We start from the raw sequence: 13,767 nt of genomic DNA on the forward strand, positions 1-13,767 counted from the left end.
AATTTTATTATATATTTTATAAATACATTATATATAAAAAAAATAGAATTATATTTTGAAAATATTAAAAAAATTAATTATAATTATTCTTTTTTTAATTTTTTTATATTGATTATATTTTTATATTCTCTCTTAAATTTCTTATATTCCTTCATTATTATCAACCTTTCTCATTTATTTCTTTTGATCTCTTTTTTAAGTGGCTACCCGTGAGTATTTTTACAGTAATAATCCCTTTTCTTTCTTTCTTTTAAGTTGTTTTTAATAATTCTTAAATATTTTCTCATATTATAGGTTTTGAGTGAATAATTTTTAAATATGTCATTTATGTACAAATATAATATATTAATTTATATTTTTATTTTGTATTTAATTTTAAATTAATGAAATATTTTTTAATTTCTATAAAAAAAAGTTTTCAATAATTGATATTCTCCTAATAAATCTAAATTATAATTTTATCATATTATTGTTTAATTTTAATTTAAATAAAATAAAACTATAATTATAATTATCTGGCTAATAACTTCAAAATCAAGAATGGGAAGTGGTTGACAAAAGTAAAGGTCTAGTCAGAGTCGTCAACGATTATAACTTCATTAGAGGAGTTGAGAATCGTTGACGAGGATCGTGCCAAATTTGCTTTTATAAAAAAAATATTTTTCATATAAAATAAAAATATTTTTTATTATTTAATTATAATATTAAATTAATAATATATATTCATTAATCTAATTTTTTTTAAATATCTCAAATGAACATGTTGGTTAAAATGTCAATATGGAGTTGAAAACACTTTCCCAGGAATTATTATTAATTTATGGATAAAATAAAATTAAGTCAGTTTTTAATTTATTTTTAATAACGATTTAGTCTTTAAATTTAAATTTCATTAATTAATTAGTCCCTATCTTAATTACTTTTCAATTTAAAACAATTCAATTCCTAAAATTATATTTTAATAAAAAAAAAGTTCCTATATCTAAATATTAAATAGATAATAATATGTTTTTTCAAAAAAAGAATTTAAATAAAATTTTAATTTAAAATGTAATTTTTAAGAATATTTATAAATTAAAAATAAATTATAATATATGATTATGTATTGATAAAATAAATTATATAAAAATAAATTTTTACATAAATTTTGTTTTAAATTGTGGGAAATGAGTTTTATAATTATTCATTTATTAAAAATACTATAAATAAAATATCTTTTTTTACAAAATTACATATCATAATATAAAAAATTTAAAAATTTTAGTAAACATATAATTTTTTATCAACTATTTTTATATTTTATATTTAAATAATTATAAATATAAAAATGTTTAATATTTTATAAAATAAATAATTAGAAACTAAATTATTTCAAATTGAAAATTAATTGTCTGTCTATTTAAATTGCAGAGATAATTTCTTAATGGAATTTAAAATTGAGAATTAAATTATTATTAGAAACAAATCAATGATTTGAGAATCTTGCTATACTTAATATATATATATATATATATATACACACACAATTGCCCTTACTATTTGTCATGGAAACTTCATGCCCCTTTCTTGTTGTTTCAGTGCAAGCCCACTAGGGTTGTGCAAACGGTCGGTTCGGTTCCGAACCAAATTGAACCGATAAAATTGAAAATTAAAAATTTTAAAAATTGAACCGAACCGATTGATAAGAGAAAACCGAATCGAATCGAATCGATAAATTTTAGTTCGGTTCGGTTTTAAACCGATCAAATTAAAATTTATAAAATTTCATATTTTTAACATTAAATCTAAATAATAAAAACATAAAAACAAAAAAAATTAGAAATCAAAACTCAAAAATCTTAAGGTTCGGTTGGGTTTTCTTTGATTTTGATTCGGTTCGATTCAATTTGATTCGATTTTTTTTTATTTCCTATATATATTAATAATTTCGGTTCGGTTTGGTTTTTTTGATTTTTTTAATGAAAATAACCGAACCGATTAACTGAAATTATCAAAATTATAAACCGAACCGAACCGATTAAATTTTAAAACCGAACCGATTGAACCGAATTAATCGGTTCGATTTGGTTTTTCGGTTTAAACCGAAAACTGCTCTACCCTAAAGCCCACTGCTTGCAGGAGTGCACAATTGCCCTTACTATTTGTCATGGAAACTTCATGCCCCTTTCTTGTTGTTTCAGTGCAAGCCCACTGCTTGCAGGAGTGCCTAAAAGTGATGAAAAATACATACATATATATATATATATATACCTTTTTTTTTTTTAAAAAAAAAAAAAGGATAAACTTGGCCTGGAATTAATCTTATAACATATCTAGATAATGTTTCTTGAGAAAAGGGATTTGAAAGAAACTGGTGTTGGTGCTTTTGCTTTTTTTCAAAAGATGCTTAGCTGCTTCTTGTTGAAAATAAGGTCATTTGATATTTGAACATTCCTCCTTTTATTGTTGTCAAAAAGCCTACAATACCTAGAATCAATTCCCTGTCACTTGATTTTGTCTCACTTCATTTCATGATTTAATGATCATTCACTTGTGCAAAATAGCTAAATTTGCATTCATTTCATTTGATTTCATTTTCTTTTTTTCTTCTTATTATTTAAGATACTACTAAAATAAATAAATGATTATAGATATGAAAATTAACTAGTACTTGTAGCTTAATTTAAGTTTATAAGTATTTAAAATTTTAAATAGTTACGTATTTGGTTTAAATATTTATAAGTGATAGATAAACAGTTAATGTATTTAGTAAAAAGTAATTTATAAGCATATTTATTATTAAAATGACTAAAAAAAAATATTAAATGAGATTTATAATAAAATTTTAAAAGTTAAATAAAAATAATAAAATAAAATATTTAATCAAACTACCTTATAAGTACAAAGCTTGTAAATACTAAAATAAAAAATCACACGTCCTCTAATTTATTATTGTTAATTTATAAATTTAACTTATAAATTTAAAAATTATTATAAATAAATAAATCAGTCTATTTATAAAGCTTATAAACTAATTTAATCAGCTTATAAATTAAGAAAAACATCATGTAAATAAATTACTTCCTTCCCTTACACAATAATCATCTACACCCTAAAAAGTTGATTTAATAATCAAACTAAACAACTTTTTTTACCCTTACCAGAAGTTATACTTTTTTGTATTCCACTTACCTCACCAATCAAGGTTTATATATTAAAAATAACCAAATGGGCATAGATTTTTAGGCCATTTATATCTGTTGCAATTTAAAAATAAAAGAAGAAAGCCTTTTTCAGGTCCTGAGAAGTGGGTAACGAAGAGCACTAAGGCAGTCAATTCTTTAAGAGTAAAATATGGGTTTTAGTTCCAGAGCAGGGGTAGTGGGATACATGTGATGTCACCAAATAAGAAAACCAGAACTTGTAGTGGACATCGGAATTCTTCACTTCTGTCAAGTTTCAAGCCCCACAATGTGGAATATGGCTGTGAATTTCTTTTTCATTATTTAAAGACAATAAATCAATTATTGTTATATCCATGCATGGCTGCTAATCAACCGATAGAATAAAAAAGAATTCCCACTTTGAAAATAATAATCCTTGTCTGCTTATGCGTATTCTTAAAGATAAGATACACGTCAACTTAATAATGTATTGTTTACTTAATTTTTATAAATTATGAGAGGTTTCTTGTTTTATGTCATGCCCTTTCTCTTTCAATCTTTTTCTTTAATGACGCATGCCTGCTACTGATATGCCTTATTTTTTGTCCAAGATTTGTTGGCATTGGGGCTTAGCGTGTTACAGATTCGATCGAAAAATTGAATTGTTTTAATTTCTTAATTTAAATAATTCAGTTTGATTAATTATTTATAAAAATTAAATTTTCTATCTGATTTAATTTTTATAATAAAAATCTTTTTTATAACACAATAATGTATAAGCACATATTGAAAATAAAGTAAGAGGATCAAAGTAATTAAGATGAATTAAGACGATGGTTTCAAGAGACGCCAGCAAGACTCAAGACTTAAGTTCACAGCAAAAGACATGGTCATCAAGACTAACAGAATGTTTGGAAGGAGTAAAGTAAGGTAAAATAAAGTAAGATAATGAGAGATAAAATAGTAAAATCTCACAAGCTCATCAATTTAGTTAGCTGAAAAAGTAAAGGTATTGAAGGTTTTAAAACCTTTGAAAATCTTACATTCTTTAAAAAATCTAAATAATGATACTTAAAAAACTCAATCTTTTATCTCAAAAAACCTTCCTCTCAAACAAGCTGTAAAATATATAATACAAATTCTTTGGCAGATTTGCAGAGAATGAAATCTCAAGGTGAAGATGGATTCATGGAAGCAACTCGTCCTCTCTCTCTCAACCCATTTTCAAGGGTGTGGTGTGAATTGAGACCACCTTGCCCCATTTCACATAGTTTATGCTTTCAGATTATAGGTAATAGAAATCCTCCTTCTGTAGCTTTAGCAACTTAGTTTTGACTGTATTGTTCTGTAATTTCTTGTTTCATCGTTTGCAATTGAGGATATCATATAATTTTGGGTTATTAAAATTAAAGATGATTCAAATTCAATCACTGATCTCTTGATTAATAACGTAAATCTTCATGCTAGGACTTGGTAAAAAGAAGATGAGAAAAGAACCCTAGACGGTTTCAGCAAGTTTGAAGATTTAGTGGCTACAGTAGGCATGAAAGATATTTAAGTCTGACTCAAACCTAAAAAGGTAGGCAGGCATGTGGGGCTAGTGGACGAAAATCGATAACAAGTAGGAATGGGTAGCCATCGTTGGAATTACAATCAAAGTAAATGACAATTGAAATTTAATTTCAGTCATTGCTTTCCCTATCTAATTGGGAATTCTTCAGGCACACAAAAGTTTGTCATTCTAATTGAAATTAATTACAACAATCAGTCGCGAATGTGCTAAACAAGAAATCAAACAGATTGAAGCTATCTATCAAAATTTCAACACAACCGAGCTTTCATCCATTCTTTGCTATGGAATAAATTATATGATGTGCAAATGGGTTTTTTTACCTCTCCAGGAGCATCACCATTTCACACTGTGCAGTATGTGGGAAAAGGTCAACAGCCATGGCTTTTACAGGTTGGAAAGGCTCTGAAATGGGCATAGACTTGGCTTTGTGGCGTGCCAAGCCAGCACTGCTCATGTTCCTCCATGCCCAGTTATTCATATTCCCTTTCTCTATTTTCTCAGGTGATGGTGTGCACAACTCAATAGCATTTGCAACTAAGGTTTCAGGATTAGAGGAAATATAACTACAGAAACCAAACCAGGTGAAGTTAAAATAGCACTTACCTGTATATATTAACCAAAATAATAATGGAGGTAGAACATGAAACTAACACAAGTCGACGTAGATGCGAATGAGTTCTCAGAACTTTGATCAACTGCATTTTGAACAAATACTAACCATTAGTATTAAGCTTCTAATGTTTCGAAGGGCATAAATTAGCAGGTTGGAAATTCAACATTTATCCCCCATTCAGAGCAGGGCACCACTTGGGCAAAAATCCAGAGGAATACAAGAAAACCACGAGTTTTGAGGAATCTCATATTACACTCTATTAGTGATGATCACTACCAAGGATTCAGAGGGAATTTCAGATACACAATTGAGCATTATTTGAACCACAAATCTCAGATGGGAGAAACTCACTAATGTAGCTATGTTGCAACTTGCAGTTATAAACTCCAAGATCAATTCCAGATTACAAATTTAAATGCAAAAGAATTTGAGTTCGAAAATGAAAGGCTGGGTTGGATTAATATAAGAACCATGATTGATGGACTATAAGTAGCTTTCCATGATTAAAGAATAAAATAAAAACCATGTCAACTTCGATAGTGCCAGAACTGCGGTACCAAAAGCAATGCTTACATAATACCAGGGCGATGCTCACAATGGGATAAAGTCCGCTACAGGGAGGATCAACAATAGCAACAATATTTTTAAATTGTGGGATGGATGAACTGCCATCTTCTGAGGAACAACTCTTCTGAAGTTTGCTTTGGTGTTCTTGTCCACCATTTTCTGGACAGCCAGAAGCACCTTTACAATCATCAAGCTTATGGCTTGAGTTATCATTATCGTCTAGCACATTATCCACAAGAGTACCTTTATTTTTGTCTGTAGTAAGGTCATTGTTATTACTTTCACAAGAATTTGGCTCATCTTGTCTCTGAGGCCCATTTAAGTACTCCTTCAATAAAGATGCCATCACATTCTCTGCCTGTTGCATCATAATTCGCAACATAAACAAATAGTATATAACTATGTATGACATAACAAATTTGTAAATTATTGCAAAAACAGCCAAAAAAAAATCCCTTAATTGATGCCACCATAGAAGGAAGTAGAAATTATTTCTTTGTTATATTTATTTTTTGTAGGAGGCCATCTTATGTGTGTCCTAGTTTGAATCACATTAACCATGATGACAGAGAAACCCAATTCTCACCTTTCCACAAACAAATCTACAGTTTTTTATGCCATTAATTTCAGCATTCTAGTGAGCATCTGAAACTGCAGAAGCATTCATTTCAATTCCAACAACCTAGAGAAAATCAAAGAGAAAAACAAGCTTAGAGGGAGAGAATTTATTCCCCATCAATGATAATATAAAGAAGCTTCTGCCAAAACTTATGAATTTCATTTCAAAATAATTTTATCAAAAGCCGGAATTTTATGTGCAATGGGTGGGTTATTAAAAAATCCAAATCATGAAGCAAGACTGGAAACAGGTACATCAGGCAGATGACCATTACCATCCCAACTCGATGTGCTAAAGTGAGCCTAATTGTTCCAGTTCAACAGCATACATCTAACAGCAAGGTGTCAGGACCCAAACCAGCCCAATCTCCAGCAAGTGAATACAGTTTCTCTGCAGCTAGTGTGTTAACCTGTAGTATTGTTACAGATGTAAAGTATCCTATGGCACCAGCAAAAATTTTCAGTCATGCAAGACAGGTATAAAATCTCAGGTCCAAACTTGGAAAAATGCTGTTGGTGATATGGAGAAACGAAGATTGCTTATATGATCATGAATTCTTCCTTCGACCATGTTCTTGGCTGTCTCCACTTCAGAGCTACTTTCACGTCTTAAACAGAAAAAAACACGCAATGGAGCATCCGCTGGCGCAACACTTGATATTCCTTGGTAATCCTATAAGGAAAACAGCCAACATTCAACCCAAAAAAAAAAAGAAAAGAAGAAAAACAATGCATTTGGAATATTGGGAGAGCAAATTTATGCCAATAGAAGAGTGGCAGAATTTTACAGCAGTTGCAACAAGATCGGTAAGTTAACAAGTAACGAGATTGAACAGAGTTCTGATAGCATATAATTCAACTTGAATAAAAATGCCACATTTTGCAATACAATTCCATAATTGATGCAAGAATTAAAGCAACAAGCAAGTATTGAGTTCATCAATAACCTGATTGTGCAGTGTGTACATGATAAATGAACAATACATCAACTTTCTTCTCTCTCTCACTATCATGGATAGAATTTCATGTGCCTATTCTAGTAAGAAGGTTTTTTTTTTTTTTCCCTCAATTGCCTTGCCCCCCACATGACCCATTGAATTGTCGGGCTACGCTGATCCAGATCCTATTAATTCTGGAACATATTGCTAGAATGGTTCTAGACCTGCAGGCCAAATGTCTCCAAGAGGCAATAAATGCTTGGGAAACTTTTCTTTTTAGAAAAAAAAAAAACTTTTTAGACGCAATTGTAAGCAGAGTTTTGAAACTTATTTTTAAATATTTTGGGTTTTTATAATAAATCACGTCAAGTTACCAAAAAAAAATACATTTTTAATCAATGTATTTAAAACAATGCTTTTTCTCAGCTACAACTACAATAACAATGCTACATGAGACTATGGAGGGACAAGATCCTCCACACTACTGATCCCTCCTCACCTCCCCACCCTAGACAGTACTAAATTCTCAACTACCTTGCTTTGTCCAATTATGCTTCCATCTCAAAACCCCTTCACCAGAATTTTTTTAGTAACATAAGTAGAAAAAAAATATTGAGCATTTACAGCACCATTGGAAGACAGATGGGGAAAAACTGTAAAAACCAATTTACAATGATAAAAGCAACAAAAAAACTAGAAACTAAGATGTGGCTATTAGTTAAAAGCAAACAATGGAATCCTAATTAACAGCAAGATCTATCGAAAGCTATAAAAGATGTACTAACTAGAACTTAAATTCATTTTTCAGCAAAAAGTATTATGTTGACCATATACTAAGTGCCTGTTTAGCATTGTGGTTTGAAGGCCAAAACTGCTTTTCAGAGGAAAAAAAAAAAAAAAAACCATTTTAGATGCCCTTGAAAAAATCAATTTGGAAAAACTTATTTTGTTATTTTAGTGTTCTAATGATTAAAACTCATCAAATTTTATTTTAATCATATTTAATACTCTCTAACTAATATATTTGAAGAAACACTTTTCTCAACAACAATGCCAAAAACAGACCCCAAATTTGTGTTTTTATCTGCTATCTTTATACTTTAGCAAATTAAATTTTGAGAAAGAGAGCTCATGATCACCCAGATGATTTCAGTGAGTGCAATTCATCCCAACTGGGACTACTTTAATTGATAAACCTGCAGATAATTGCATACTAGGGATCTTGGGTTTCACAACAAGACCCTTATTTCTAAAGACAAGTAAAGGGTAGATTCAATTATTAGTTTGATAATATATAAAATCACAAACAAAGAGTTCAAACCTGAGGAACCAAAACCGTGAAAGGCAAATAATTTGCTTCAGCTTCAAAAGCAAATTCAACAGCCAACTTTGCAAGTTCACCGTTCATTTCTTCATCTTCAAAGCCAGTGGAGCAAACCTGAACAATAAGCATGACCTCTGATAAGATCCTTCAGGGTTTTCAACATCAGCATCTTTCTCTGATAATCTTCCTTCTCGGACCTTATATTAAGACATAGAATGCTAAATGAGAGAAAAGGGATTTTAATTTCACACACAATTCAAGAACAGATTAAAAAGCAAATGCATGTGAAAGGGTAGCAAAAGCAGTGCGATTAAGATTTTCACTACTAGATGCTGTCACAATCACATACCGTTAATTGACGCCAGAATCCAGTATTCTTAAATCTGTTCCAAATTAGCAAGCCTGATTGTTGCAAAAATTCCTGAAAAATGGAAGCATACACGCAAGCAATACTAGAAACATTTGGGCAGTCAACAGGTTCTTCTACAGCTGTCACCCCATCTCTGAATATATTGTGCTAAGTTTTCAACAACAATAGTGATGGTGGGCAAAGCCTCATCCGTGACACAGAGAGAGGGAGAAAAAATTACCTAAAATTTCCTAGCATAAACCCAACAATAGGTTTTCCCTCAAGAGAGTATCCCACTGAAAACTTGCATTTATTACAGTAACCATTCACAAGTGGTGATTCCAGTATACCCTCAAGTTTGCAGGCAAGACCACCTATGAAATTTTAAAAAATAGATTACAAAAATAATAATAATAATAAAAAAGGAGTCATCAGAGTCCCTGACAATCTCATACAGTATTGAATTAGAATGGAAGCAAAAGAAACAAAAGCAAGTAAAAATGTTATGAAGCAAAAATTTCATAAGCAAACGCCTCCTTGAACTATCAGGAAAATATTGTTATAACAAACAGAGTAGCTCCCCGGATTCCGGAATGATGGCTTTTGGAAATTTAGAATGGAAATACAACCTATTTCCCTGGACTTGAGAACCCATTCAGGCAAAGAAATGCCATTTGGACATGCTTTACGTGCATTTCTAGCCTGTGATAAAAATGTAAAAGTTCAGTTTGCTAAGATGTCAGAATCCAAGATATGGTATTTTGAAATTATAAAATAATAAAGGAGTAAGTGTTTCTAAGAAGTTTTTTTAGCATTTGCATAATAGAGTTCTTCTTGTGCTCCAACTGCTCTTCATATGGCATATGAGCAAGGGGAGTCACTATATCACGGGCACTTTTTGCCTTGGAACTTGAATTGTCAATGTCACCGGCCATGGCAGATTTTATTTTCTTGTCATGTGATCGGAGGACCACATCAGCAACCTTCATTTTCTTGTTGCCAATAGTTCTTCTTTCCAGCTCCTATAACATTCAAAAATTCAAATTTTTACGAACATTTCTCAGCAAGGTTATTGCATGTTCATGAAGTTCCCATTTTGGGTATACATGAAACAGAGGGATACCTCACTTGCTATTTTCAATTGGTCAGCTGTGTCAAAAGTCACAAAACCTACAACCATGCCTTTCTTTTTCTTTGCCATTTTGAAGAAAACACCCTGAAAAAGAATACAGTTGCTTTACTATCAATAAGAACTCAATTATCTCACAATAGAATCTGAATTTCCATATACAAAGATTGAACACACCCAACAGCACAACATAGAAATTTGAACAACTTCTTGTGACCTAGACAAGATCTTCAGTAATTGGGTATGCCAATAAGACAGAAAGCACTGTCAAGTAATCTAGGAATCACAAAAAGGTAAATATAACTACACATAGTCCATGCTCATGTTGCAAAGAAAAAGCTTTTCAAATCAGAGAAGAGAAACACAACTATTCCACCGCTACATACCCTACACACACACACACACACACACACACACTTGATTTGGTACCGCTGTAAAAGCCCTTTATAGCATGCAATGACCACTTCAGCTTTTCTTCACTTGTTTCAATTTTCTAAAGTTCTAGGGTTATAATTGGTCAATTATAGGCTAAAAATGAACAAGATTTTGATCAAGTTAAGATCTCGAATTTAACCATAAAACTCAAACTTTTTGTAGGATCATTTTATTTAAAATTAAATAAAATTAATATTAAGTGTTAAATGTTAGATTATTATTATTATTATTATTATTATTATTATTATTATTATTATTATTATTATTATTATTATTTACGTTAGTGTTGTTTTATTTGAGTAGATTTTGTAGGGATTTAATTGTTATTAGTGGCTGACTCTCAATACACACAACACAGTTACACCTTAAAAAACAAAAGCTGATATCTACAATTTAGCCCCTTTACTTTAACTAGCAAAGGCATATTTATTCTACTGGTTCTAAATTATTGTGATCATTGTACATCTCTGGTTTGGGGTACTCAACTGCATGCAAGAGCTCGAACAATGTATCTTTGGGGAGGAACATGATGATTTAATTACCCGTGCAGACGGCCGTTTCCTATATAAGGGTAGTGTCAGATATCAACATGCTTCAATATGCAATCAACAGTCTACTAACTTTCTCTGATTATATATTGTTGTTACTCCGGTCATAAAGGGAAACAAAATCTAGCCTTGGCACTTCTATAACAACTAGAATAAATTAATTAAAAAAAAAAAAAAAAAAAAAACCTTACTTGCTCATTGAGAAAGCTCCTCAGGTTATCCGAAGTCCACTTCCTGGGTAGATGTACCAAGCACTTACTAAGCCCTGGATCCAAACACTCACCTTCACCACCCTCACCAACATCGACAAGCCATTCAGTCATCATAACCTCCTCCGCTTTCCTCTCCTCACATTTATCACCATTATCCTCCAATTTCATCGCTTTTTTCGCCCGCTCGGAGGTTGGGTCCCAAGTGTTATCAGGCCGCGGACGGAGCTCCTCCTCGCCGTGCGCGTACCTGCACTTAATGCCGTGGCAGCAGGATCCCAAGCGCCGCCTGAAATACGAACAGAGGGAGGTTTTACAGTACGGATTAAGTGAAGGGTCAACTTTTTCTTCCATTTCTGATTGCGCTGTCTCCTCTCGCTTTCGCTTCTCGCCCCGGTTATCGCCACTGTTGGAGCCCGTTGATTCAGGATTGTAGAGTTGAGGCTGTTCATGTTCATGGATTTGAATAGGTGAATCGTTGGGGGCTCATTGCTTAAGAGATTACAGTGAAGGGGTTTAGGATTTCAGTTGCAGAGAGTTCCTTTTCTGAATACGAGGCGATGTCCTTAATGACAGCCGATGTCCTTAATTACAGCCGACACCACATGAACATTTATTCATTTAGCCAAAAGCCTTTTTCTGGTAAAAAAGCCCTTAAAATTTTTTTCTATCCTAATAAGTCCCTCAACTATTAAACATTTGCAGAAAATTCACAGAACTCCATGAATGTAGCCATCAATCATTACCAACGAACAGAGATACAACATCTGCAGGAAATATCTTTTTCGACGTCAAGAAATCAGAGCCCATCACTCCCATGAGTATAGAAGACACAACTGCAACCATGTGTGTTGAGGGTGATGTGAGAGAGCAATCATGTTCCGGCACTTGCGCCAAGATTTGTAGTATAAATGCGATCACAATTAAACCTCTAAGAATTAGTATTCAACAATCAAAACATCAAAAGTTAAAATGAAGCCATAATAATAAATTTTCAATAAAGAAATCCATCATGAGGCTTTGATCAATCGGGGCATTACTAAATGTGCAATAATACATTCAGCTCGTTGCCAACAGATACAAAAGCAACATTTCGAGCAAATAAGAGACAGTGGATCGACACTGTGAGGGGCGAAGACAACGAGTATATGAATGCAAAGGGAGTATGATCTTGCCAAGCTCTGCCATGGATATTATGTGGCCTATAATCGGTGATGGGCATAGAACTAAAGACCCCTCCATGGTTGCCTGTTTATGCGCATGCAGATTGGTTGAAATTAATGAATAGTGTAAGTCAACCTTATCAGCTTGGAGTTAACAGCCGTTGGTTGTCGTGACCTACGTGTGTTTCAATTTGAACTGATATATAAAAATATATGTAGAGTGAGAGAGAGAGAGAATGATCATCTCTTTGATTAGCATTTTTTTTATTTTTAAAAATTTTTAAATTTTGTCCTTTCTTTTTATAGTTTTAGGCTAATTAAGATTTTTTAAATTTAAAAATTAATATTTATATATAATTATTTATAACATTGAAAATATAACTATTTTAATTATTATATTTATTGACATTGATTATACTATATTGACTATTTTTTTATTTTGTGATTTTTAACATTTAAAACTTTATCAAATTTTATAGTATTTTTGAAATTCTCTCTTATTTTTCTTTATTTTTATTTGATCAATTAATAATTTTTAAATTTAAATTTACTAATTATATATAAGTAATTATAATTTTAGAAATATAACTATTTTAATTATTATATTCATTGTACATAAATATTTTTTATTTTTTAATTTTAATATTTAAAGTTTTATTCAATTTTATACTATATAAAGATGACTCTACTAAAAAAAACAACTCTACTAAATGGTTTTGATTAAAAAATAAAAATTCTTAGTGTATAGGAGAATTATATCATAAAAAGACTTTTCGTTTATATAAAAAACATTTTCCAAAATCAATAATAACTAATAACAAACAATAATTTTTAAAAAAATTTTAATAATAATAATAATGGACTTCAAAAAATTTTGCTCCCTCAATGACTTTCTTCTCTTTCATTTGACATATTATTGCTCATTTTACACAAAATACTACAAAAATGAGAAAAAAAAACTTTGCAAATACTACTTATCACTTTTCTTTTATTGATTTAATTATATTACAATACTAATTATAATTTTTTTTGTTTTACTGCCAATAAAATCACATGAAATTACTGATTTTTCTCAAATATCAACACAACTCAAATTAACAAATCTTGAATCAAGCCTTTCAACCATTGGCACAGAAGCATTATTCACCTTAACAATGT

General features: G+C 30.8%; 1 protein-coding gene across 1 annotated transcript; it reads right to left on the minus strand.

The window, feature by feature from the left end:
- Window positions 1-4,802: 4,802 nt before the first annotated feature.
- LOC110647535 (zinc finger CCCH domain-containing protein 24) lies at window positions 4,803-12,292 on the minus strand. The gene is given in 16 exon segments (XM_058149252.1): window positions 4,803-5,279; window positions 5,368-5,411; window positions 5,925-6,254; window positions 6,483-6,578; window positions 6,790-6,924; window positions 7,014-7,187; window positions 8,774-8,919; window positions 8,922-8,973; window positions 9,126-9,279; window positions 9,367-9,499; window positions 9,755-9,828; window positions 9,927-10,147; window positions 10,249-10,341; window positions 11,429-11,929; window positions 11,931-11,992; window positions 12,193-12,292. Coding segments are annotated over 16 exon segments (2,562 nt in total). The 3' UTR covers window positions 4,803-5,032.
- Window positions 12,293-13,767: the final 1,475 nt, after the last annotated feature.

This window comes from Hevea brasiliensis, chromosome 6 (genome assembly GCF_030052815.1).
Source record: "Hevea brasiliensis isolate MT/VB/25A 57/8 chromosome 6, ASM3005281v1, whole genome shotgun sequence".
NCBI classification, from domain to species: Eukaryota; Viridiplantae; Streptophyta; class Magnoliopsida; order Malpighiales; family Euphorbiaceae; genus Hevea; species Hevea brasiliensis.